Genomic DNA, 27,481 nt, shown 5'->3' on the forward strand with positions numbered 1-27,481 from the left:
GCTACACATCGCCGCAAATCCCTTGTATCATGAACGTACAAAACACATTGAAATTGATTGCCACTTGATTAGGGAGAAGATCAAGAATGGAGTCATCAAAACCGCACATATTTCTACCACAGAACAACTAGCTGATATCTTTACTAAGGGACTGAGTCGGGAGCAACATTCCTATCTACTGTCCAAGATTGGTGTCCTCAACCTACACCAATCTTGAAGGGGAGTGTTGATAGATAAGAGTTGCACAAAACATGCTTTTGTACAGAAACACAACTTTCCCTTTTAGTTCAAGTATAAATAGGAGTCTTCTTCTTTCTTTCCAATGTAATTCAGAAATATTTTTTGCTTCAGTAATAAAGTTCTCTCATTCCTCGATGAGTTCTTCGCACATTTTAACAGAATGAATAGGTGACGATCAACTTACTGATATTCACAATAAAAAATAATAATTTTTCACATATCCTCACAACCACGCCAAACTAAAATCCTCAATATGAAGCGGCGGAATCCAAGTTTGGAAGCAATGAGCAAATGGAACCGTTTGTGGTTGGTTGGTGCTCACATGTTACACATGAGAGGAGGAAAAGGAATCCCAGCATTGCACATTTCCCTCTAATATATATTTATCTCCGCTATATATATCTACTTCAATACAAAAAAGATTAAATTTTTTTTTTTGGAATTGTCGATTATCTGTACTAATCTAAATTTTGATCGATAGTGAAGTGGTGGCGATGGATGATCAGTATATTTTTGGTGGTTTCTTTGCTTTGTTGTTTGGGTTCGTTCTGCTTCTCAGCTTGCGTAGAGAGAGTAAGAGAACCATAGGGTCGACGAGGATTGGACGTAAAGGTTGGTGCAATGAGAGCTCCGACGCCGGAGGTGGTTTAACGGCGGAGGCTGGCGGAGAGGCTGACATTATCATTGTGGGCGCCGGTGTGGCAGGGGCGGCTCTGGCTTATACTCTTGCCAAGGTACGAGGAAATAACTGCTTCTAGTTTGCTGTATTTTCTTTTCTTCTTACTTTTTTGATGGTGAGAAAATCAGCTGGGTCATTGCATTTTCAGATGATGGATTTTCTACTAGCGATTTTTACGGTTGATAGATAGAATATTTATGGCTTCAATTGTTGAAAAAATGCTTCTGATTTGATCATGTTGCTGTTTTCCTACATTTAACTAGAGTCCATGTTAATACACGGGGAAATTCGATGCTACAACTAGCACTATGTTATATGATATCTGAGAGTTCCGTGAAAAGAACTATATCGATATTTAGAAGATTAGTAAATAAGATTTGAACGTTAGCTACGGCCTGGATGCGAAAGTTGATGGCGCTGACGACTTCAGAGTGCAGAGTTTTGGTCACAAAGTGATTTCATTATGGTATCAGATTTAGGAGTTCTTGGTGCATTAAATCTGATATAAGTTTATTAAGTTGGTCTAATACGCTTATTTTTATGTCTTTGTTGTCTAGTATGTATCAGATTAATGTGCTCTTGTATGACTCGACTAAGTTCAAGAAGATATACCCAAGTTTGCAGCTTATATTTGAGCAGATGTGGCAAAGTATAAAACTATTACTGTATGGACTCCCATGAGCTATTGAATTTTTCATTCATATTTCTTCTACAGAAACAAAGATTAGAATATTTCCAGAAACTCATTTTGGTGTTATTAATGAAGCTAATATATCGAAGCATAAATATTTCACGATAAACTAGAACTTGATCATTCTGTGACATTTTTAAAATCTACTCGTTTTCATCATTTTATATTTTATTTCAGGAGGGTCGCCAAGTTCATGTGATTGAAAGAGACTTAACTGAGCCAGACCGTATAGTCGGGGAACTTCTACAGCCTGGAGGGTACCTAAAATTAATTGAGTTAGGCTTAGAAGGTAACCTTCAGACAGTTTGATTGCCTTGAAGTTGAGAAACTTTTGCTGTTATGGTACCGTTTGGTTGGCTCCGTTTATTTAAAATTTAATTGTCATGTGAAGTAACTGTACCTGAAAACAGATTGTGTTGGCGATGATATTGACGCTCAACGAGTTTTTGGATATGCACTTTACAAGGATGGTAGAAATGCCATGCTATCTTATCCCTTGGACAAATTTCACTCACATGTCTCTGGGAGAAGCTTTCACAATGGCCGTTTTATACAGAAGATGAGAGTAAAGGCCAGCTCTCTTTCGAAGTATATATGATTCCTTTCTATTAATTGACTGTCACCTGCAGTGGACCCAAAAAGCTCGACGATAGGAGAGAATTAAGATTTAAAAAATGTTGCACATAAAAGTGTAGATTTGTTTATAAGAGGGGGTTTTACTATTAGTTGCATTCCCCTGGTTATTACTTTTCTAGTAGTCTGATGTCATTTTTTGTTTAAATATTGTTTTTACAGTGTTAGCCTCGAACAAGGAACAGTGACATCCTTGATTAAAGAAGAGGGCACGGTTAAAGGGGTGCGATACAAAAACAAGAATGGTCAAGAAATGTCTGCTTACGCTCCTCTAACCATTGTTTGTGATGGTTGTTTTTCAAACCTGAGACGCTCTCTCTGCACTCCCAAGGTGAATAAGATGTGCCTCGAGGAAAATTCGAAGTAGCCTCATGTGCCATTCTCTGTAGTTTTCTTATATCTTACTTCGTGAATGTCCTTAAAGAAAAAGGTCCTTTACATGGTATGATCACAGGTGGAAAGCCCCTCTTGTTTTGTTGGTTTGGTTCTGGAAAATTGTGAACTCCCATTTGCTAATCATGGGCATGTTGTTCTTGGAGATCCGTCACCAATCTTATTTTATCCGATCAGCAGTACTGAGATCCGTTGTCTGGTTGATATACCCGGACAGAAGGTGCCTTCCATCGCCAATGGTGAAATGGCTAATTACTTGAAGACGGTGGTGGCTCCACAGGTACTCTTCATGCCCGAGCTTCAGTGAATCTTGAACTTTCATCTCACTTCTTTTAGCAAATCTCGTTTCATCAAGACATTGAAATGGATACCACTTCTCATCCCATTTCAATAAAATTGATGCTACGTCTCATCTCATTTTGTGAATGAGACGATGTGTGCCAGATTTCAACGTTGAGGCGAAAAAAGAACGTTCTTGGAAATCACAGAGAAAGCTAGGGGAGCAACATTATGGTTTAGCTAAACTTATCGATCAAATGGCAAGAGTAATTTAGTTTGGTAAATCGAATTTTGTTTTTTTAAAATATCAGAAATTTCCATTTAACTTTGGTTACTTTAAGAATCCAATAAACTGAACCAAACTTGAGAGAAAATTTAACTGTTGTAGCAATTTTGATTTGGCTAGTTCTACCAATTCAATTTAACTTTGTGTGCTCTGATTGTCTTTAGCTCGATCAAATTGTTTGGTTCCAACTTAATTATCGAGCATTCTATCCCAAATTCGGTCTCAAGTAGGGTGTTAATTGGTCAGGTCGGGGCGGTTCGGTTTTCGGTTTTTTTTTTTCATTTTCGGTTTTAGAAATATATAATCTGATATCCGAATCATTTACCTTCGGTTTAGTTCGATTTTCTGTCAAAACAGTTAAGTTATTTTGGTCGGTTATCTCGGTTTTCGTACAATTATTTAAATTAATAATATAAATATATTATAAAATATGTTACATTTTTACATGATTTATTAAATAAACAATAATCAACTAAAAATTATTCAGAATATTCTTCATTCACTAAATATCATTCTCAAAAAATATATAATATAAATAAAATTATTACTTTAATGAAAATTCAGTTTTTTGTTGGTTCGATTTTGATATATATAATCCGAAATAGAACCAAAAAAACTTGATTTTAACATTTATATCTGAAGTACAAAATTCGACTTTCGGTTTGTTTTGGTATTCGGTTTTTTCCGTTTGGATTTTCGATTTTTTGTGTTTTATCCGAAGTTTGAACACCTATAATCTCAAGTTCGTAAGCTCATATATATTAAGTACATTTCCATAAAATATTAGAGCTCTTTCAATTTGAAATATCAAAGTTCGTTAATTATAAAAAAGAATTAATTCCACTCAAAAAATATCCAAATTATGATAAGCTCGACTTAAGTTCGAGGGACAACAACATTTTTGTGTTGGAATTTTTTTTTCCCTAAAAAAATCATGTTTCTGCACGTATATAAACATGATAAACAAATATGCGGAAGCTAAATCGAGCGTTAGCTCCAGCCATTAAATCATCTTTAAGTATTCTGATTTTCCTCCGATTGAAGCCTTCTAAATACTCCAATCTCTCTATAGATTGTGTATTATTCTGTATGAGATTGTATGTTTAGGGACCTCAAATGCTTGTATATATAAGCGTCTCATATCATCAACGAGTTTATTGTGGGAGCTTGATTGTCAAAAGAAGAAACGTGTACGCATCTCGATTTTCTAAAGTTGAGACAGCGTACCCAAGTTTTGCCAAAAGATGTAGGCAATGGCCGTCGCCAATTCCTACACGATACTTCTTTTAACATGTGTAATATTTCTTACATTCTCACACTTGACACATATATCTCATTTACTATAGGAGAAAACAAAATACATGAATCATGGCGATCGGTTCTCTAAAAGCGAGTATGATCTTCCATGTATCACAATGCATTATGTCTCTCAAATCTGTATAACTTAATGAATAAACCCAATGTTTATTCGAGGTCCAACTTTATTGATATTTTTCTCAAGATAACTGAATATGTACATAACTAAATATGAGAAATATCATAATTGAATGCGTTTCATTATCAAAACCAAATGTATATAACATGAATTATTATTATTATGGAAACAAATCCATCAGTAATTACCATATGATCCTTTAACATCTGAAATTTGCATGCCTTTAGGTTAAAAGATCATCAATTCAGTGCTAACGTGTTCAATGACCACTTTATTAACACGTTCTCCAATGGTTTAAAATACATTATGTCGATATACTTAATTCGACCACCGCTTTAGTCACAAAGGTCATAGCCGAATTGCAGTAATATAATCTTAATGGCTTAGACATAGGATCCATAATTCTAAGTCCATAATGAAACTCCTTAAAATATACCACACAACAGTGCTTCAATGACGAATTTTGACTCAATAGTGGAAGTAGCAAATCACTTTCCAAATTGTCAATTCGTCTCACATAAGCATGTAAAACTTTAATACCATAAAGGTATCCCAAAACATTTTGCAGCTTTTTTTTAGTGGTCAAATACTTATATTATTCTGATAATAATTAAGCTCCCACTAAACTTCTGATATTCATAATGGTCCACAATATTCTCAACAAAATTTAATGAAGAGATAACATTGTAAAACCTGAAATACCACTAATGTGAGACATGTTTCAATCCATATCGTTTTCTTCTTGAAATATTAAATATTCATCATCACTAGAGAATAATTCTTTATGTTGTTCGATGTTGCCTAATGAGACTTTATTTGTTTTGAAGACTCATCTAAAAATGAATGGCAATTGAACCAACTTTCAGACTTCATTACTTGCTATTGAACTCTTTTATCATTCAATATTTTTATGAGCATTAAGAACTACAAGATCATGATCAACAATTTGTGGAATTTATATGATTGATTTTACAACACACTTTTTAATTAGAGGATGTTGTGAATAGCAATCAATACATATAACTTGTGTGGATGAATGAGCATCATAATGATCAATATTCTGAATTTGATCGCTCCCACTAATCAAATCATTCTCAAGAAATTTTGAATATCTTGATTCCACAACCTCATGATTTGCGATGAACATGTATCTGTCATAGTACCTTGTACCCTATATCATCTCATATTAATAGTGCTCATTAAGCATGTATGAAGAATAATCTTCAATTTCACACTTTAAAATTATAAACTTGAATTTTAGAAATTAATATCAGAATAATAGTAATATGCTGTAAAATTAATGAATACATGTTATTGATATTAAATGAAGCAATAAATCATATGTCATGTTTTACCCATGTAAATCATGATATACATATGAATTACTAACATAAAAATTGTTTGTGGACTAATTTTTTAATTCAATTAGATTCATATTACTTAATGATATAACTATTGAATTATATTCAATTCTTAATCCATGTAGATAAATTAAGAAAATAATTCAATATTTTATCCTAATTAATTATATTTAACATAATGAAATTTCTTGTGGGATAAATTTCAATGTTCAAATATAATTAATTATAATTTATATTCCTTATAACCAAATGTGATCCTCATAATTTATGTATAATTTTAATTCAATCAAAGATGACGTGGCTACTCTTCAATTAATTAAAATCATATGAATCCTTAGGATATTAAATTCTTTATGCATAAAATATTTATTCTTCATAATTATTCATCTCAAAGTATTATCAAAATGATGAATAATTTTATGTAATTTATGTCTGTTATAACTAAATGTGATTAAAAAATTAATGTATAATATTAATTCAATTAAAGATGCTATAGATATTCTTTAATAAATTAAAATTATACAAATCACTAAGACATTAAATAACAAATTTTTAAATATTTATGCTCTTAATAAATGTATTTCATGTGATCTTCAGCCCACTTAATGTATAATTTTGCATAATTAAGGGTGATGTGGTCAAACCTTAATTATTTACAATTAAACGGTTCACTAGACATAAATTTTGATTTTATAAATGTCCTTTATGTGATCTTTAACCGACTTAATGTATAATTTCTCATAATTAAGGGTGATGTGGTTAAACCTTAATTATTTAAAATTATACGGATCACTGGACAATTTTTTTTTATACTTAATAAATGCCTTTAATGTGATCCAAATCTGACTTAATGTATAATTTCTCATAATTAAGGGTGATGTGGCTAAATCTTAATTATTTAAAATTATACGGATCACTAGACAAAAATTTTGGCTTTACTTTAATACTTTATATGATAATTATTTAGTAACATAATCAACATTTTCCAAGAGTGATCCCAAGAAAGATAGGTGGTGCTAAGGCCCTTTAAATACCAAACTCTTAGTCAGAGCAACATTCCTCTGGGAGACCAGTGACAAATCAAGGTAATTTAAACCGATCTATGAAGAACTCCCCTAGATCATGTTTTCTTACGTCGTGATATGAATCTTGACACGAATAAATAGCAAACACGATTAAAAATAAATCGCACCCTCTACTCAATTACGATAATAAGATTCGTATGTTTTTCCCGATCTTTTGAATCAAGTATTATTGTGTTATTCACCTCTAAACTACGAAAGTCTAGCAACAAATAAACACGGAATAACAATCGAAAATTAGAACGAACCTTCGAAGAACGATGCCTACGACAATCCGCACAAGAACGATCGACAAACGCCACAAAGTTATAAACTTTGATAAATTTGATTTGTTTTAACAAAGCTAAAGCCTTGAAAAGTTGAGAGAAAAATCTCACAAATTTGATAAACTCAAAATAATATGTGTATTGTGTCTTGAATTTCGTCCAACATAGTCTAGATATCAAAAGATACCATGAAATCTAGTTTCCTAACAAAATAAAACTCTAAAAAAGGTAATTTTGTCGCGTAGAAAACACTAGGCACGGACCCCGCGCAGACCTCCGTGTCTAGGTCCGTGTACATACTGTAACTCATCTTCAGTCGGGATCAAGGGACACGGACCCCGTGCTCACCTCCGTGTACGGGTCCGTGTAGGCACTGTATTCGCCAAATACATAGGGCACGGACCTGGCACTGGAAAAGCTCATCTCAGGTTGTAAAGGACACGGACCCCGTGTGTAGGTCCGTGTGCAGGTCCGTCCAGACTCGGTCAGCTCCCCCAATGCTCGAATGACATTCCGTTGGCTTCCAAACGTACTCCCATGCATCACGACCCCTTCATTATTTTGCTCCTCGCACGTGAATCCATCTTCTTTGCTCATACTCCCGTGCAAGGCTACCACGATCGCATCATCCTCCCCTTCTTGAAAAGGATTTGTCCTCAAATCTTGCCCCTTGCACAAAAACGAAGCAAGTTAGTAACAACTAGGAGGATATTATCAACATACTTACCTTTAAGCGCAAGTTTGTAGATGCCATTTCCCACACGCGCCATCAACGTTTTGATCCCTAACTCCATGGCAACATTCACTATCAACTCATCAACATCAATATATACCAAATAATAAATGACATAAAATGATAGAATACCGTTAAGTATCACAAAAATCAAGTTCCTCCCCTTCTTAGACCTAGTCAACACAAAAATGAAATCCATACACGTGTACGACCATAGCTCACTAGGAATAAGACATAGTTCATGCATGTCATAAGAGTCTATCCCAAATGTCAATCTCTTATATGCAATGCATGTTTCACAATCCCACTCAACATACCTCTTCATATGCAACCAACACATATAATCATGCATTTTATCAATGATGAAATCATAACAATATGCATCACTAGCGGGTAACTCATAAAATGAACATGACATGAACAATTTAATCTCCTTGAGGATATATTCATCATGAACATAAAAATTCTTATATTCACTCACCATCCTTCCAAATACATCATCAAACAAGTATGAATCATGCCAATAGGACACACTAAATATCTCATGTCCACCACGTTCTTTAGATCCTCGAAAATGACAATACAAGGAACTAAGGTAACGAAGAAGGTCATACCTCATATTCGTTGCGGTGTCAACCACCTTTACCTCGCGATGATTGCTTTCGAAGTCATATGGGTCATCCCATGGCTTTCCCACACCATCTATACTTGCTCGCCTCCACATCATGACACCACTAGAATCCTGCAAAGAAAAGTTAACAATGCTCGGGATTGAACCGGCGATATCATCACAATATGGATAAACCACTTTGTACAAAGGTGCATGTAATGGTTTATGCAATAATAAGCAACTCTCATCCTCACTCTTTTCACTTCTTTGGGCCATCAAATTATTTTTCTTTTCTTTTTCTTTGGCCTCTTTTTCTCTCTCTTTTTTCTTTTCTATGGTCATCTCACTCTTTTGTTCATTCTTTCTTTCGACCATATATTTTTCTTTTTCTTTTTCAAAGGCCATCTCACTCTTTTGGACACTCTTTTTTTCGGCCTCATCTCTTTTTTTCTTTTTCAATTGGTCCTCAAGTATTTGTTTTGGTGACAAAGGTAGTAATACAATTGGTTCTTTGTTTAGGACAAATGAGTACCTATTCTTGAAACCATCATGTGTTACCTTCCTATCGAATTGCCAAGGTCTACCCAACAAGATATGACAAGCATGCATAGGCACCACATCACACAAAACCTCATCCACATACTTCCCAATAGAAAAGGACACTAGAACTTGCCTATTTACTTTCACCTCCGCACAATCATTCAACCATTGAAGTCTATATGGTTGAGGGTGCTTTAGAGTAGGCAAACTCAACTTCTCCACCATCTCACAACTAGCTACGTTGGTGCAACTTCCCCCATCTATAATAACGTTGCAAACCTTTTCGTTCACAAAGCACCTAGTATGGAACAAGTTCCCCCTTTGATTGGTCTCCTCCTCCTCGACTTGGCCAATCATGATACGCCTAGTCACCAATGATTCTCCTACAACCGCCTCATATCCCTCATCGGGATCCTCCAATGCAGGAATATCATCATCACTACCCTCGCTTTGGGCTCATACTCACCATAAGCATTCAAAACCATCACCCTCTTATTAGGACATTCACTAGCAATATGACCCAACCCTTGACATCTAAAGCATTTAGTATCCCTAGAACGATTAGAGGGAGTTTCAGATTTACCTTGGACTCCTTGCTTAGGTGCCTCTTGCTTAGTGTCAAATCTTGGCTTGGCCTCCACTTTATTTTCCTCACGCTTCACAACATTGGATTGCCAAGAAGATGATGCCCCTCCGGTTTGATTGGTGCGGCCCACTCCTCGCCTCTTGAGTTGTTGCTCCACCTTTATGGCCATTTGCACCATTTCGTCTAGGTCTAAGTAGTGCCGAAGCTCCACTTGATCTTGGATCTCCCTGTTCAAACCACAAAGAAAACGAGCCATAGTTGCTTCATTATCCTCCTCAGTATTTGCCCTAATCATGAGTACTTCCATCTCCTTATAATAGTCCTCAACACTCTTCAACCCTTGCCTCAAAGTTTGTAACCTCTTAAACATCTCCCTATAATAGTGGTTAGGCACAAACCTCTTCCTCATTACACTCTTCATCTCATCCTGGGTCTGTCATTATACTTTCTTTTAGTGGTCACTAATTGATCCCACCAAATGAGAGCATAGTCTAAGAATTCAACCACCGCCAACCTCACCTTCTTTTGTTCGGAGTAGTGGTGACATTCAAATACGAACTCTACCCTCTTTTCCCACTCTAGGTATGCCTCTGGGTCAGACTTCCCATGGAACGATGGAATTTTCATCTTAATGCTACACATGTGACCATCTTCCCTAGTCTCCTCATACCTACCCCGCATGGCTTCTCTTCTTCCTCTCCCAAATCCTCTATCTCTTCCATTCCTACCCCAATTCTCATTTTGACTCTCATCGCCTCCTCCTAGATCATACTCCTCGTCATCTCTACCCAAATCCTTAGGCTTAGGTTTATCCCCACTAACACTAACCTCAAGTTTATCCAACCTCTCATGCAACGACTCCATTTGGGTCGTCATCACCCTACTAAAATCCCCAAACAACGCATCTAGTTGGGCATTGGACACCCTCGAATTCGAACTATCTCCTACCTCCCTCTCCATTTAATTTCAAATTGGTACCTGCAAGAAAAGGTTAGTAGAAAAAAATAATCCTCACCCAAATGCTCACGGTCACTCCAAAGAAATTCACTCGTCTTTTCTCACAATTTTGTTTGCTCACAACAAATACTCACCGTTCACTCCAAAGAAAAGTCACTCGCACTCAAGTGTATCACTCAAATTTTGAAAGCTCTCTTGGAAGTGCTCAAGCTTTGTATTTTGAGTAAATCAAACAACCAAGTTTCAACTTGTGAACAATTACAACCGACTCCCTTGGACCGTGTAAACACGAAATTCGAATATAATATATATATATATATATATATATATATATATATATATATATTTTGACTGTGAGAGACAATTAAATATGACTCTCTAAAGAAAATAGAACAAGATATCAAAAAGAATTAATGGTGAATTTTCGGAATTTTTGTACTCTTTTTTTTTTTTAGTACTACTCGAAAATCCCAAAAAAAAATCACCAACAAATTTCGAGAATCACAGATTCACGAAAAAATTACGAAGAACGATAGAACAAAACAGATCTGAAAATAAACGAAGAAATAATACAGATCTGCAATTTAAGAACAAGATAATTTACTTGAATTCAATAAACCTAAAGCTCTGATACCAAATGATATGAATCTTGACACGAATAAATAGCAAACACGATTAAAAATAAATCGCACCCTCTACTCAATTACGATAATAAGATTCGTATGTTTTTCCCGATCTTTTGAATCAAGTATTGTTGAGTTATTCACCTCTAAACTACGAAAGTCTAGTAACAAATAAACACGGAATAACAATCGAAAATTAGAACGAACCTTCGAAGAACGATGCCTACGACAATCCGCACAAGAACGATCGACAAACGCCACAAAGTTATAAACTTTGATAAGTTTGATTTGTTTTAACAAAGCTAAAGCCTTGAAAAGTTGAGAGAAAAATCTCACAAATTTGATAAACTCGAAATAATATGTGTATTGTGTCTTGAATTTCGTCCAACATAGTCTAGATATCAAAAGATACCATGAAATCTAGTTTCCTAACAAAATAAAACTCTAAAAAAGGTAATTTTGTCGCGCAGAAAACACTAGGCACGGACCCCGTGCAGACCTCCGTGTCTAGGTCCGTGTACATACTGTAACTCATCTTCAGTCGGGATCAAGGGACACGGACCTCGTGCTCACCTCCGTGTACGGGTCCGTGTAGGCACTGTATTCGCCAAATACATAGGGCACGGACCCCGTGCCTGGGTCCGTCTGCAGGTCCGTGCAGGCACTGGAAAAGCTCATCTCAGGTTGTAAAGGACACGGACCCCGTGTGTAGGTCCGTGTGCAGGTCCGTCCAGACTCGGTCAGCTCCCCCAATGCTCGAATGACATTCCGTTGGCTTCCAAACGTACTCTCATGCATCACGACCCCTTCATTATTTTGCTCCTCGCACGTAAATCCATCTTCTTTGCTCATACTCCCGTGCAAGGCTACCACGATCGCATCACGTCGCCTGTATAATTATTATTCAACTTAATTATCAACATTTATGTGAATCTTTATAAGCCAAAATTTTTCATTAAATAACTTTATATTCACATTTTTACTTTATATGAACAAATACGTTCCCCATCGGTTTTCTCTTCAATCAGAGTAGTGATTTTACATGAAAATGTGGTCTCCTCGTCAGTTTTTCTCTTTATCAGAGCAGTGATAAAGTGAGGATTATTTGTTCATTTGTGAACATCTGAAATATTTTATTTTAAATATTATATTCACATCTTACTTGATATGTTCATTTTAAATTATAAACAACTTAATATAATTTAATATTAACATAATGTGAATATTGATGTACCAATTATTTTTCAATATTATTTGAATTTTAAATTTCAGGAATAAATGCAAACATAATATTAAATTTGCATGTACACATCAAAACACTTAATCCATAATATTTGACATTATATCTAACATGCAAAAATAATTTCTTAACATGTATTAGAAATTAGGTCGAACTTAGAATTATATAATGTGTACAAATTATTTAACCAAATGCTATATGTATACCGAATTATACATATAACTTAATAACACATTAATCATTATTTATTTATTATTATTTAAAAAAAAATTACCGACAATTTTTTATACCAAATAATTGTCAAATTGTTGGTCTCGCATTAATTAATTGTGGTTCTCGCATTAATTTAAAAAAAATGTTAACTTTTTTTTTTTTGAAAAACTTTAATCATAACTTTATTTGGTCTTCTCTCAAGTAGGCAACTTCACGTGGCTCATAAGAAAATCATTAAATGACTCCATTCGCAATAGTTCCTCATGCACGATATAATTGAATTCATATGCATTTGATACATAATTCGTCTTCAACCTTCGACAATTTCTCTCATATATCAAATTTCAGAAGCCTTCTTCGATTTTCAAGATTTCAATCGAGAACAAAATTATAAGGTAAGTTTCTTAATATTATTATGTCCGGTCTTTAAATTTTAAGTTTCTTACGTAAAACTTAAAATTCTTTTCCAAAATTTCATGATATGAAAACAAATATTTTCAAGGCAGATGTATGTTGCTCTGATACCAAATGTTAGAATTTTTTTTTCTAAAAAAATCATGTTTCTGCACGTATATAAACATGATAAACAAATATGCGGAAACTAAATCGAGCGTTACCTCCAGACATTGAATCATCTTTAAGTATTCTGATTTTCTTCCGATTGAAGCCTTCTAAACACTCCAATCTCTCTATAGATGGTGTATTATTCTGTATGAGATTGTATGTTTAGGGACCTTAAACGCTTGTATATATAGGTGTCTCATACCATCAACGAGTTTATTGTGGGAGCTTGATTGTCAAAAGAAGAAATGTGTACGCATCTCAATTTTCTAAAGTTGAGACGACATACGCAAGTTTTGTCAAAAGATGTAGACAATGGCCGTTGCCAATTCCTACACGATACTTCTTTTAACATGTGTCATATTTCTTACATTTAGACCTCATAACTTACATAATTTTCATTTTTGGTCATATTATCCGTCAATTCACGCTACGTTAACTCTCAACGAGAGCATTATGAACCCAAGAGAGGTATCATCTCAAAAGACTTGTCTAATGAATGATATAAACTCATGTATCTACACGCTACTCTTTCTTAATTTTAATATTTGATGTGGTACATTTGTAAAACACGACATATATGGATAATTGTACATCCTTGGACAATGCATTTCAAACGAGTTTCTTCGAAGCCAATATACATGCATAATGCATGAAACTACTATGAACATTAGACTTTCCCAACATCAAAAATACCATTATATATTTTCTTTTTACGTTTTCTATAATACGTAGAAACATCGAATTGAATATAATTTTATTTTTATTATATTTTGAATATTTTCTTCTGCAATTCAAATTTATAGATTTGAATTAGATTCTTAAGTAGTATAGATAAGAGGCAAGCATTGAGAATTTATTGCAACACCAAGTCCCCTTTATCAAATGATATGCATTATGAGTCCAAATTGCTTACTCCAAAATTTTATTTATCAAAACATATATCTTTGGAAATAAATACAACATTTTAAGATTATTCGAACACACATGCATTTAAGAGAGTGTATGGAATCTCCAAAAAAAAAATATTGACAAAACATTTTCCCATATGGCCGAAGACCTCAGACATTTTTTTATAACAATTTGTGTACCACCAACCGAAATTTATCATATATATTGATTATGAAAATTTAAAAGAAGAATGTTACGGAGAATGATTTAGAGAATGTTGCAAAGATTTTTTTCGTGTCCTCCGAAGGCACTCGCTCTCGCAAAACAGCAGCCACGAGTGACAACATCGGTCTTCTCAAGAATCTCATTGATGAAAACGGTGTATTTTTACCTCGGTAAACCTTAAATCCAAGAGAATCAAACGCGTACCCTATTATGCTATTGTTTTCCTTGTAGAAGCATACAACCTCATGCATGGCCTGCGGATAGAGAAATTCATGTTGCTCTTTCGAAGAATGGACGGGCTTTCAAGTAAAATGCATTGTTAATTTGCTCGGCGCCATATCAGTGCTACGACGAAATAGGATTAAAAATCAGAAAATAAAGGATACGCCAAATTTGACGAGTCAAGAGGATGAAAAAGAGAGAACTCCACTTAAAAGGATGTGTGTGTTGAAATAATAAATATGAAAATAAAAAATAAATTGGAGACCGAGATTTAGGTGGAAAATCACTAAAAATTATCATGGTAAAAACCACGGACAAGATGAAAGGAATTCTACTATAATATTTTATGGTGTACAACTCACTTTCTAAAGATAACACACACTCTCTTAATACAGGAGAACAAACACTTCACAAATTATAGAACTAAACACTTAATGCTATAAGATGAGAGAAAACTCGAAGAAATGAATGATTTCCGAATGAGATCGGAGGAGGGAGCTCTATTTATAGAGCTTTTCGTTCGTGTAAAGACACGTATAAAAAACGCATCTTCCGTCTTCTATTGGAAACTTCCGCTGCACAAGTAGCCAACCACCACTTTGTCTGATCATCCATTTAATGAACATTTAACATATTGCCGACATGCATGTGTGAGTGAGTGAGTGAGTGCGGTGAATGAAACTAAAATAATAAAATGGAAACGTTTACGGTTGATTGGTGATCACACGTCTTGCATGAGAAGAATCCCTGCCGTTGCTGCACTGCACTTTTCCTCCATATATATCAACTTGAATACAACACAATAATATTTCTTAGAACTATCGATCATCTGTACATTTGATCGATTATAAAATGTTGGTGGATCAGTATATTGTCGGTGGTTTGATTGCTCTGTTGTTCGTATTCATTTTTAAGAGAATCATAGGGATGAAGAAAAGATATAAAGATAGGTGCGTCGACAGCTCTATCACGGCCCGGCATGCTGAGACAGGCGGAGAGGCTGACATTATCATCGTGGGTGCTGGCGTGGCCGGGGCGGCCCTGGCTTATACTCTTGGCAAGGTATAAGAAAGTGATTGCTCCCTGTTGCTGTGTGTGAGTGTGTGTGTTTTTTTTTTTTTTTGGATCGTGAGAAAATATGCATCAAATTAAAATCCCATACACACTTTAAAATTGTCTAAAATGCTTAATTTTTAGCTGTTTGTTGCCTAATGTCATGTTAACGCACAATTAAGCAATTCGAATATTACTTTGGACCACATGTATTCAAGTTTCCAGGTTGCACTTGAGGTGAGGAGATGTGTTAAAGCATAAACTATTACTACGTGCATGGACTCCTAACAAAGCTAGAGAAAAGTTTTCATTCATATCTTCTTCTTCATAAACAAAGATTTTCGGACAATATTCTATGATCATCTTTTGATATGAAACAGCAGGAGGGTCGCCGAGTTCATGTCATTGAAAGAGACTTAAGCGAGCCAGATCGTATAGTTGGGGAATTTCTACAGCCTGGAGGGTACCTAAAATTAGTTGAGATGGGTTTAGAAGGTAACATCGTACCTTGTCGCGTCAGCAGTTTTTTTTTTTTTTTTTTTCTTTTCGAAGTTTGGTCGACCTCGCATCAGTTCATCAGAAACTTTTTGCATTTATATATGGTAATGCAGTTTGGTTGGGTCCATTTATTTAAAAAATTTAACTGAACCCAGATTGTGTCGGCCATATCGACGCTCAACGAGTTTTTGGATTTTCCCTTTACAAGGATGGTAGAAATGCAGTGCTATCTTTTCCCTTGGAGAAAGTTGGCTTAAATTCCTCCGGGAGAAGTTTTCATAATGGACGTTTCATACAGAGGATGAGAGAAAAGGCTGCCACTCTTTCAAAGTATAATTTCATAGATCTTTCTATTATTCGCTATATTCGATTACTCTTACAATAGTGAGACATCATTTTGTGTTAGTATTAGACTAGAACAAGGAACGGTGACGTCCTTGATTGAGGAAGAGGGTGTGGTTAAAGGAGTGCAATACAAAAACAACATTGGCCGAGAAATGACAGCTTATGCTCCTCTAACCATTGTTTGTGATGGTTGTTTTTCAAACTTGAGACGCTTTCTCTGCACTCCCAAGGTGAATTCAGATGTGCTTTGAGGATAAAATTGAAGTAGACTCTTGTGTCATTATCTTGAAATTTTATTTAGGGAACGTACGTACCTAAATGAAAAGGTTATTTGCATGACTTGATGTGATTCTAGGTGGAAAACCAGTCTTGTTTCATTGGTTTGATCCTGGAGAATTGCGAGCTACCATTTGCTAATCATGGCCATGTAATTCTTGGAGATCCGTCACCGATCTTGTTTTACGCGATCAGCAGTACTGAGATCCGTTGTTTGGTTGAAATCCCCGGAAAGAAGGTGCCTTCCATTGCCAACGGTGAGATGGCTAATTACTTGAAGACAGTGGTGGCTCCACAGGTATTTCATGCCCGAGATTGCGCAAATCTTGAACTTTCATCCAACGTTTATAAGTAAATCACTAGAAAGGATATCACTTCTCATCCCATTTCACAAAGAGAATAATAAATGAATCACTTTGATCACTCTTTCGATTAGGTTGGTTATGTGCAAGTTGAATTCGGTAAGTTCTGTTTCTGTGAAAATTTCAGTCATTTCGAACAAAGTTTGGTTCCATCATTAATAACAAAATGACCAAATGCACACGCTGACTTCTTACTCGTTAAGTATGAAATGGAATAAAAAGTGTTGTGGTTTTCTAACTTTCAATGACACAGAGGTTTCATTTCCTCACATGGCATGAATTCCTCATGAAAACTGACTAAAACGATGTTAATTCAGATTCCACCACGGCTGCGTGATTTCTTCAACGCTGCGATTGATAAAGGAAACATAAGAACCATGCCAACCAGAAGCATGCCTGCGAATCCTCATCGCACTCCTGGTGCACTTTTGATGGGAGACGCCATTAATATGCGTCATCCTCTAACCGGAGGAGGAATGACAGTCGCTCTATCAGACGTCGTCATTCTTCGTGATCTTCTTAAACCTATACATGATTTACGCAATGCAACTACACTAACGAAGTATCTTGAATCCTTCTACACCCTTAGGAAGGTGACTTCAAGATTATCAAACTTCATTATTTTCCTAACTTAATAAATTTTTACTGGTTTTTGACCAATGATTTTATGTGTTTGTGGTTTGTAGCCTGTGGCATCTACAATTAACATATTAGCTGGAACTGTTTACAAAGTTTTTTGTGAACCTCCAGACCAAGAAAGGCAGGAAATGCGACGAGCATGTTTCGCCTATTTGAGTCTTGGAGGCATTTTCTCCAATGGCCCTGTGTCTTTGCTTTCTGGTCTGAATCCACACCCTATAAGCCTCGTTCCCCATTTCTTCGCTCTTGCAGTCTATGGCTTTGGCCGATTATTGCTGCCGATTCCTTCTCCAAAAAGGATTTGGTTGGGAGCTAAATTTCTCTTGGTGTGTTCCTTTAATGAATGACTATCACAAATCTAGCTTTGTTTGTTCATCATTATTCATAAAAAAAGTTTTAATTTTTCAAGACAAAACACTAATACCTATTTTCATGATTTTCAAACTACAGGGCGCATCGAAAATTGTTTTGCCAATAATAAAGGCAGAGGGAGTCATACAAACGCTCTTCCATGCTACTGTTCCAGCGTTCTACAAAGCTCCCCCGTTTGATTAAATCATCACAAATAAAATATATTGTCTAACTATCTGAAATGGAAAAAGGAAAATCTTTCTTACGTACTTGTTCTATTTTTCCCTTTTTCCCCGAACAGAAATTTTTACCTAATAATTATCAAATTGCCTAATAATTATCAAATCATCAAACATTTGGAAATAAATACAACGACATTTTTAAATTATTAAGACACGGGTGTTTAAATGTATCAACTCTGATTCTCCAAAATCAGGATCAAATGGCTCGAACCAACGTACCTTGTCTGACTGTTACTTGTACAACTGCTTGAATCTTTCACAGGCTTCCAAAACATTTTCCCTGTGCCCGAAGGCACTAACTCTGATAAAACCTTCGCCACCAGGTCCAAAACCGCTGCCAGGAGTGACGACAACATCGGTCCTCTCAAGAATCTCACTGAAAACATCCCACGAGCCTTGGCCCGGAAAGTGTACCCAAACATACGGTGCATTTTTACCTGCGTAAACCTTAAATCCTAGAGAATCAAATGTGTCGACTATGATACTGGTGTTTTCCTTGTAGAATCCCACCACCTCATGCATGGCCTGCAGATAGAGATTCATGTTGATCTTTCAATGAATGGATGCGCTTTTTTCATGTAGAATGCAATTTTGACTTCAAAGCTATAGTGATGTTGCATTGTTAATCATGCATCACCTATAGTTTTTTGTTCTATAAGTACGCTCCAAATATCACTTTTGGTCTTTGCAGGAATCAATCAATTTTCTCTTTCGGGGCTTTTCAATTAATGACTTTTTAATACCTAATAATTACGCTCGATGTTTATTCGGTTGATTTACTTTTCTTGTCACATGTCAATGAGACGTGAGGATATTTCAAATGATATAAGATCTATCTGTAGATAGAGATTTTATACTGCAATTTGTGCATAATTGTTTTCAAAAACCAAGTGCGTAAAATAGTTCGACCAAAACCTCAATTAAAACACCAACTCAGCAGTTTCGATTCAGTTTTCTAAACTGCAATTTGTGCATAATTGTTTTCAAAAACCAAGTGTGTAATAGTACGACCAAAACCTCAATGAAAACACCAACTCAGCAGTTTCGATTCAGTTGGAAGGTGAATTAAGTATCAGAACGGTATTACCGTAACGAAATTGAGTGATTTCGAGGAACAAAAAAAACAGTTGGGGCAAAAAATTAGGGCTATAGTCGATAACAATAAGCGCATACAAACAGGGCTAAAAATGCCATGACTCTATAGTTACAGGAGCAAACTCTTAGAGGGTGTTTAATGCATGCATCTTAAAATGAGAAAAGGGACTAACCTTAATGCCTTCAGGCGAAACGCAAGCCACACCACCAGCTTGGGCAATGTTGGATGCACCATTGAAACAAGTACAAACGATGCGGTTGAAGTCTTTTGCCACAGGAAATCCATCAGAATACAGGAGCTCTTTTGGAACTGCAGTCCAACCAAGACGAACTCCAGTGAAACCAGCATACTTGGAGAAGGAAGAAACTTCGAGCGCAACCTACAAGATGGTTAAAAAAATCCGAAAGACAACAGTCACAACACAATGTCTAAGCCAACGTTAAGGCAGGAAATTAACAAAGACCAAAAGAATAGAACTAATATGGAAGAATTACATGCAAGAATCAGTTTCCAAACTAACCTCTTTAGCTCCAGGTATTTCAAAAATGGATCTTGGACTATCATCAGATACATACATAGCATAAGCAGAGTCATAGATTATGATTGATCCATTTTCTTTAGCAAACCGTACAAGTCTTGTGAGCTGGTCTCTTGAGGCAGCATAACCAGTCGGATTATTGGGTGAACAGAAAAATATGACATCGGTCCGACCAACGGTGCATAAATCAGGGAAAAAACCATTTTCTGGGGTGCATTTCATGTATTCAATTTTTTCAAACTGCTCAATGTCCTTCTGAAATAGCCCAGTCTGACCCAAAATTACGCTTGAATCCACATACGCCTACATTACAAAGAACAGTTTTTTAATCTATAAACCATACTATTGTGTAATAATATCTAAGCATTCATTGACATATTTACCGGGTATGATGGGTCTCGCTCGAGCGTCCTTCCCACTTCCCTCCCGTTGCTTGATCGCTTAATCTGTTATTTCACGGGAGCAAACATTGTACCAAGGAAAGCCGGGAACAACGAGGTCAGAATTATAGATTTATACATTATCGATAAAATGTTGAATGGGTTGGGGGCTATACCTGCGATTCCGGTGGCTTCGATCATCCTCACACATATGCGCTCTGTCGCACATATCAACCCCACCAAGAACAAGCGCCCATATGCCCTCTTTCCGATCATCATCTCCAGGATTTTAGCAGCCCACGGCATCGATCTCACCGGCGAGACGTCCCTCGTCCCCACTTCTACACAGATGCTCACCCCTCAGGCTATGCAGGGGATGTATTTCATTTTCAGGCAGGGTGCTTGGTATCGGAACCCTGAGAGTCGACATATCGACCATCATCCCCGTGACCCACCGGTGCCTCCCCCTGCCATCGATGACCGCGCCTGGGATGCCCGTGGGGAGGAAGAAGCGGCATTGGATGCCCGAGCTAGCCCTAGAGCTGACGTACCCCCTAGACCGCGCAACTCGCAAGCCCGGCGTCACTTTTACTCATCCGTACTCGACTGCATGGACGACATCCGAAACCGCTTAGCTCGTATCGAGCAACAGTCTCCCGACGCCTGTGCCCCACCCTGGGAAAGAGCTACTCTCGATGCATTCATGGACTTAGAACTGGGGTCAGACGATGAGGAGTAGTTTTATTTTAGACTATGTGGAGGATTATATTCATTTTGTTTAACTTCGAAATTTCGTTCGTTGTTATTGATGTTTTGGGACATGCTGTTTATGTTTATTATATTTTGGACTTTATTGGAGCGCTTGCGTGTTTTCGTCTATTACATTTTACGGTTTTTGGTGTATTCGATGTCATTCTTTTAGGATTTGCTTTTTCGACCTCTTTCTACCACGTACTCGACATTTTACCAGGGAAGTATTTTTGTTTTCACATTCTTGATAATTCTTTTTATTTCGTTTTACACTGAGGGCAGTGTCGTGGTCAAAGTGTGGGGGTGGGTCAGTCTTGTTACACATCGTTGCACAACACTTAACAACACTTTTCACGTAGGATGGAACTATTTTTAGACTAAGAACTCTTGTTTCACTTAATAATCGGATTAATTTGTTAGATTTTGGATCACCCGGAAAATTGTTTCATGCCTAGTATTGAGTGAGAGGAGTCGTAGTTTCAAGGAGAGAGTCTAACATGAACCAGTTCTGTATCAACATTTTGTTCAATGCACGTGGTCAAACTTTTACGCATTGATAGTGAATTGGTGAAATGTGAACTTAAAAAAAAAAAAAAAAAGAGATTAATTGAACAACGATCCCTAGAACTTGTCTGATTAGCCCTCGAAGCGAAAATACGAACGATGGTGACTTAGGGATGATTTAGGCGATCTTTGGACCGTTTGAGCCTTTCAAGCCTGACCGATACATCATTCATTGCCCCTAGTAACCCCTTTTGAGCCTGAAAAAAATCGAATGGTGTGTGTCAATGACACACAGTCAGCCCCCATTCGTCAGTTATTCAATGTCCCACATCAACTACCTGAATCTTAGCCTATACACTTTTTCCTACCTACATGTGAGAGAAATAAAACTCCTGTGCACATTGGAATGTTTGAATTACTCCAATGGATTGAAGAATTGGGTGAAGGAGTCGATGAATTTTTATTCATGAAAAAAAAAACAAAACAAAAAAAAAGAGAAAAGAAGAAGAAAAAGGAGGAAAATGTATAGTATTGAAAACACCCGAAAAAATCTGTGGGTGAAAGTTGGTGGACAATGAGAAAGAAAAGGAGACGCTAGAGCTCTGAAAATGATGAAAAGACAGTAACTGTTGACGAGTCGAAAAGTGAATGAATGTGCTACAAGAATAATTTTTATTATATCTCACTTTTGATTCCCCTATCTTTTATTGTAGCCGTGAGCCTTGGCCTTACGTTATAAGCTTGAAAAGACCTATTAACCAGGTCATTGTCGTTCAACATTTAGTAGAGATGGGTATGAAAGTCAAGCATATGGGGCGTTTCGATAACAAATGAAAATAAGTGATCATGAAACCAAGTAGCTGGAGATGAGTACGAGTCGGACCTACACACTACACACATCTTGTTCTGTTGATCCTTACTGGGTAAATGTTTGAATCTTGAACTGCAACGAAAACGAATCTTGTGATATGCGAAGTGTGATCTTTTGACCGGGAGTGAAAGAGTTTAACAAATTGAGAAGTTTTGACTGTGTCACCTGAGTTCTAAATCTGAAATATTTCTCATCTTTATCTTTTGTCTGATTTGTTCGAGGACGAACAAAGGTTAAGTGTGGGGGAGTTGATAAGCACAAATTATATAGCAGTTTAGAGATTCTATTTTGTCGTATTCGTGCTTATCTGGCATTTTTTATTCCGAGTTTCGCGCTTAATTCGTCTCATTATGGCTATTTGCAGGTTTGACCAAAAGATGGTGAAAGCCAAAGGAATGAAAGAAAAGTCAAGCTCGCAGTGCCATGTCACGAAATACCCGGAAAAATAGGAAAACTTCACAAGAGATCACCCGGACCCAGAGGACGGGCCCCGTCAAAGGGTCCGTGTACATCAACCCCAAAGAAGACAAAAACCGAGGCTACACGGACCTGTTGACGGACCTCTACACGGGGTCCGTGTCCCTCATCACCCGAGAACCCAACTTACAGTGTGTGGACGGATCTCCAGACGGACCCCTACACGGGGTCCGTGTCAGCCATTCTCGAGAAAGAAAAAATCCAGAGTCTACACGGACCCCTCTCCGGATGCAGGCACGGAGTCCGTGTACACATTATCAGATCGAGATTTTGGCGAAGATTTGCTCGTGAATTGGGAAGGAAATAAAAAGGAAAAACCTAGACATTTAATGGGTTGTTGAATTTTCGAGAAGGGAGCCGACTTTTGGAGGAGAAAAGGCGCGACTTTGGGACTCTTGAAGACGGCGAAGACTTGGGAGAAACGAGAGAAAAAGACAGCGCAATTTACACGCAAGATCCACGCACCATCATTGAGATTTCTCTTCTCTTTTATTTTCTTATTTTTAGACATGAATTCAAACATTAAATTTGATTTTAGTTTTAAATTTATGGAGTAGTTTTTCTTGTGATCGGGACCACGATAGGGACAATGACTGATTTTGTTTATTCGTTGGATCGTTTAATTCATCAGTTATTTCATGTTATTGATTAATGTTTGCGTAATTTTCGTGCTTTTGATTTGGCCAATTAATTGCATGTTTGTTGTTCGATCTTGACTCGAAAGGGAATAGATTGGAATTAGCTTCAAAAATATTAATCAACACACGGTTAAACCGACTAGAAATAGTATTCGGTTTCAGTGTGCGATTTTAGGCGACAGATGTAATTCTATCGTTGATGCATGCGTTTTTGTTTAATTAAATTCAATTAGAAATAATTGGACTGTTGAATGAAAATAGGATTATAAATTCTAGAAATAGATTTATAATTAAATTAGAGGATTACATCGTGACTTCGAATAATTCCAGTGTTTGAATTTAATCAGAGTTTGTTACCGTTGTGTGTTCCCGATCATTCTATTTAAATTTGAAAATCCCGCGTTCCAAGCTTCTCTGATATTTGACTTAGTCATCAAATTAGCATAAATTAGTTTAAAAATTCACTTAGTTGAAATAACAATCAAATCGCTCGTTATTGTTTGCCTAGATTAAATAAAATAATTGAATCTTAGTAATTAAATAATAGTCTCTGTGGGATCGATACTTAGACTGTTCGTCCATTAATATAACTTGACCTAGTCCGCTTGCTAGAATTAATCCCAACCGAATTCGTCGATCATCAATCACCAACTTTTTCTCCTTGTTCAGCTCCATAACCACTGTAACCTTCTACAGTTGACAGCCCATACGATCGCTGACACAGATTGCAAAACAAAGGTTCCATCAACTCAAAGAAAAATCACGTAAATTTACATATAAAAGACAGTAACCAAAAAATAGAAAGACAATATCCAGCCAGGAGAGGCTTTTTTCTAAATAACATGATTCTTCCAAAATTTTCTACATTAGTAAATTTTCAGATACAGAAAATAGCCACGATAAGACTACATTAACTTATTTGAATAAACCTACAAATTCCGAGTGCTTTTCTTGGAGTTCTCTGAAAACTTGACGATTCATAATATTCAAAGAGCCCCCTAAACATTACTGCAATCAATACCTTCGACATGGCAGAAGTTATAACTTCCGGAATGGGCTCGGTGGTGTCCCCAATTCCAAGGCTGATTACCTGAGCATCAGGATGTTTCAACATGTGTGCAGCTTTTCTTCTGGCAATCTAATACAGGGATAATGGTAAAAAATCTACATTCTCACTCAAAAGCAAAAGTAGAAGGGCAACACATATATAAATTTTTTGAGCTAACGAAAGGAAGAACTTCACTTTACTCAATTTAATCCACCAAATAAATATGTGATGATACACATAGATATCAAGTCATCACATCATTTGAGAACAAATCAATTTTTAACCAACAGTCGTAATGCTTCAAAAATAGCTAAGAGATAATCAAGTAAAGGAGTCAAAACAGCACCTCCGGGAAGAGGTAGCCAGCTTGAAGTTTAGCCATGTTTTCGTTGCGAGATACTTCCGTCTTGTAAGCTTCATCAAATGCAGCATTGGTAGTCAGAATAACTGAATATAGAGTCATATACTACGAGCAGATCATATTTAATAAAACAAAACACGACAGAGAAAACACATATATGCCTGGACGAGACAAGTAAAGCATTTGAAGAAAAGTTAGTGAAAAAAATTGAACCCCAACAAAAACATTTCAAACAGCTCTAATAGATTAAACACAGAATAAACCAAAACAAAAAGATTCAAAAGCCTTGTATATTGAAAAATGCCATAAAAATGTCAAAAATTATCCAAAATAAGAACGGAGAAAACCACATTATACGACCAAAGATGTTAAAATCGAAGAGAAAACAGAGCATGCACAGCAAGAGAATTGGCGATGAAAATATTGATCATTTTAATTTTTTAAATCGAAGATAAAATAGAGCATGCACCACAACAAGAGAACTGGCGATGAAAATCTTCGTCAAAAGAGCACCACCGTATTTAAAAACAAAAGAAAATATATTATTCTTCAATAACCGAACATATAAATCACCTGTTCTCTCAGGCGCGGCAACACATTTCACGACCGCTTTAAATTTTCCAGGAATCGAAATTTTCGTGGACCTGCAACCAAATAACCACAAAATAAAATCGGAAACTGTCTCACTTGTAATAAAAAAAAAACCCTAAAACAAGTAAAGAAAGAAACTTGGTACTTGATGTTCTCGAAGCTGTAGTTCGCGATGAAACTGGAGGCCGAAGAAGCCATACATGTGGAAAGATTCTGTTGAATTACAGACATTTTCAGAAAGCATCCGGGAGAACGTGTGCACTGGCGAGCAGTTTGGCAGAGAGAGTGGTCAAGCGAAGACCAATTGAAGTGAAGCCGACATTTCTATTTTTGAATATATGGAAATAATCTGGGCAGGAACCCTAGTCACTAATGTAAATGAATTAGAAAAGTTTAGATTTAGAGAAGTAAGCGACTGGAGCTGGAAAATATTTGATAGTATACAAACTTATCGAATTTGAGTCGAACTCAAATATGTTTAATCTTTTTCGAGCCGAACTAAACTCGCAAACTATCAAACAAAATAATTTGATAATAAATCTAACTAGCTTTAATATTTAATTAATATAATTATATATTATATAATAATTTTTGAGACTTTCGAATATTTATTTTCGAACAATAATTCAAATAGTTTATGAATATCTTCGAATTTTTTTAACTGAATTCGAGCTTTAATTTGAACCAAATTCGAGCCAAAAATTTTAAAATTTTCGAACTTTGAATCGATCTTGAACTCAAATAGAACTAATTCAAGCCGAATTTGAAATTAGTACTGTAAGGTCCGAAATTAAGACGACGTAATCCAACTGCATGCAAATCTAAGAAATATGAAAAAATGGTTAATTAAATGATTTTGATTGCTAAACTGATTATGTGACACGTTTATGTAATGTTTTAGTAGTTTTTCTACATACATGTATTAAAATGTATTTTGAAGGATTATTCGAGTTGCGATCGAGGAACGGAGACCGATGGCTGAAAAAAATAGGAAATGTTTTTATTAAATAATTATTTTTAATTATTTAAAATATGAGTGATGTTTTTTCATATTTTTTGAAAATAAGGGGTTTTGATGAGATTTTATACGTCGGAAAGTAAATTTTATCGGTGTTAGTTTTTCAACAAAAATACAAACGTTTTGACAACCCGACTAATAAATTCACAAGCTTATTTAAACAAAATTATTTTTAAAATTTTAATTAAGCACTAATGGACCTAATTAACCTACCTAATGTGCCTAAGCTTAATTAGTAACTTAATTAAGTATAAAATACTCAAAAAGCCCAACCCCAAACCCTCAAAAACACATGTCCACTTTCAGATTTCTCTCCCAAGACCCTCCCCAAGTTTTACACGACACACACACACCTAAATATTCAAGAGAAAATTTGAAAGCTTCAAGGAATTTCTAGTCAAGGTTGTCGTCCCCGTTCTTCGCAATCGTCAACGTAAATTCGTGCGTTAAATACGCAAAGGCACGCTATATTCTCCTTTTTACACATCATTCACACCATAGCAATTATTTAAATTTAGTTTGCATGGAAAACAAGTGGGGACTTGAAATATTTTCGATTTTATGGCATATGTCACTTTTTGAGTTTAAGTTTGATTAATTTTAATATTTTATTAATATAATATAATTATATATTAAATAATAACTTTCAAGATTTTCGAATATTTATTTTTCCGAACAATATTTCATATAGTTACGA

The 27,481-nt window shown here is 35.9% G+C and overlaps 2 protein-coding genes across 5 annotated transcripts; one reads left to right on the plus strand and one right to left on the minus strand.

The window, feature by feature from the left end:
• Window positions 1–537: 537 nt before the first annotated feature.
• LOC140812377 (squalene monooxygenase SE1-like) lies at window positions 538–18,583 on the plus strand. 4 transcript variants are annotated; one of them, XM_073170625.1, is made up of 8 exons: window positions 538–974; window positions 1,788–1,899; window positions 2,021–2,198; window positions 2,406–2,574; window positions 2,698–2,916; window positions 17,598–17,873; window positions 17,967–18,245; window positions 18,370–18,583. In XM_073170625.1, exons 1-8 carry the CDS (start codon window positions 735–737, stop codon window positions 18,472–18,474), a joined length of 1,578 nt encoding a protein of 525 aa, XP_073026726.1. In that variant the 5' UTR covers window positions 538–734; the 3' UTR covers window positions 18,475–18,583. The 4 variants fall into 4 exon arrangements, with proteins under 4 accessions (XP_073026726.1, XP_073026729.1, XP_073026727.1 ...); XM_073170628.1 differs by lacking the exons at window positions 538–974; window positions 1,788–1,899; window positions 2,021–2,198; window positions 2,406–2,574; window positions 2,698–2,916 and adding exons at window positions 15,479–15,808; window positions 16,180–16,294; window positions 16,453–16,627; window positions 16,710–16,872; window positions 16,998–17,216; XM_073170626.1 differs by lacking the exons at window positions 538–974; window positions 1,788–1,899; window positions 2,021–2,198; window positions 2,406–2,574; window positions 2,698–2,916 and adding exons at window positions 15,482–15,808; window positions 16,180–16,294; window positions 16,453–16,627; window positions 16,704–16,872; window positions 16,998–17,216.
• A 13-nt stretch (window positions 18,584–18,596) lies between these two features.
• Window positions 18,597–26,128, minus strand: LOC140812476 (LL-diaminopimelate aminotransferase, chloroplastic-like). The gene is made up of 9 exons (XM_073170744.1): window positions 25,912–26,128; window positions 25,749–25,819; window positions 25,161–25,228; window positions 24,788–24,904; window positions 24,410–24,481; window positions 20,530–20,592; window positions 20,129–20,449; window positions 19,781–19,987; window positions 18,597–19,037 (listed from the first exon to the last, which is right to left on the minus strand). The coding sequence occupies exons 1-9, from the start codon at window positions 25,995–25,997 to the stop codon at window positions 18,744–18,746; spliced, it is 1,299 nt and encodes a 432-aa protein (XP_073026845.1). The 5' UTR covers window positions 25,998–26,128; the 3' UTR covers window positions 18,597–18,743.
• Window positions 26,129–27,481: the final 1,353 nt, after the last annotated feature.

This window comes from Primulina eburnea, chromosome 14, assembly GCF_022965805.1.
Source record: "Primulina eburnea isolate SZY01 chromosome 14, ASM2296580v1, whole genome shotgun sequence".
Taxonomy (NCBI): Eukaryota; Viridiplantae; Streptophyta; class Magnoliopsida; order Lamiales; family Gesneriaceae; genus Primulina; species Primulina eburnea.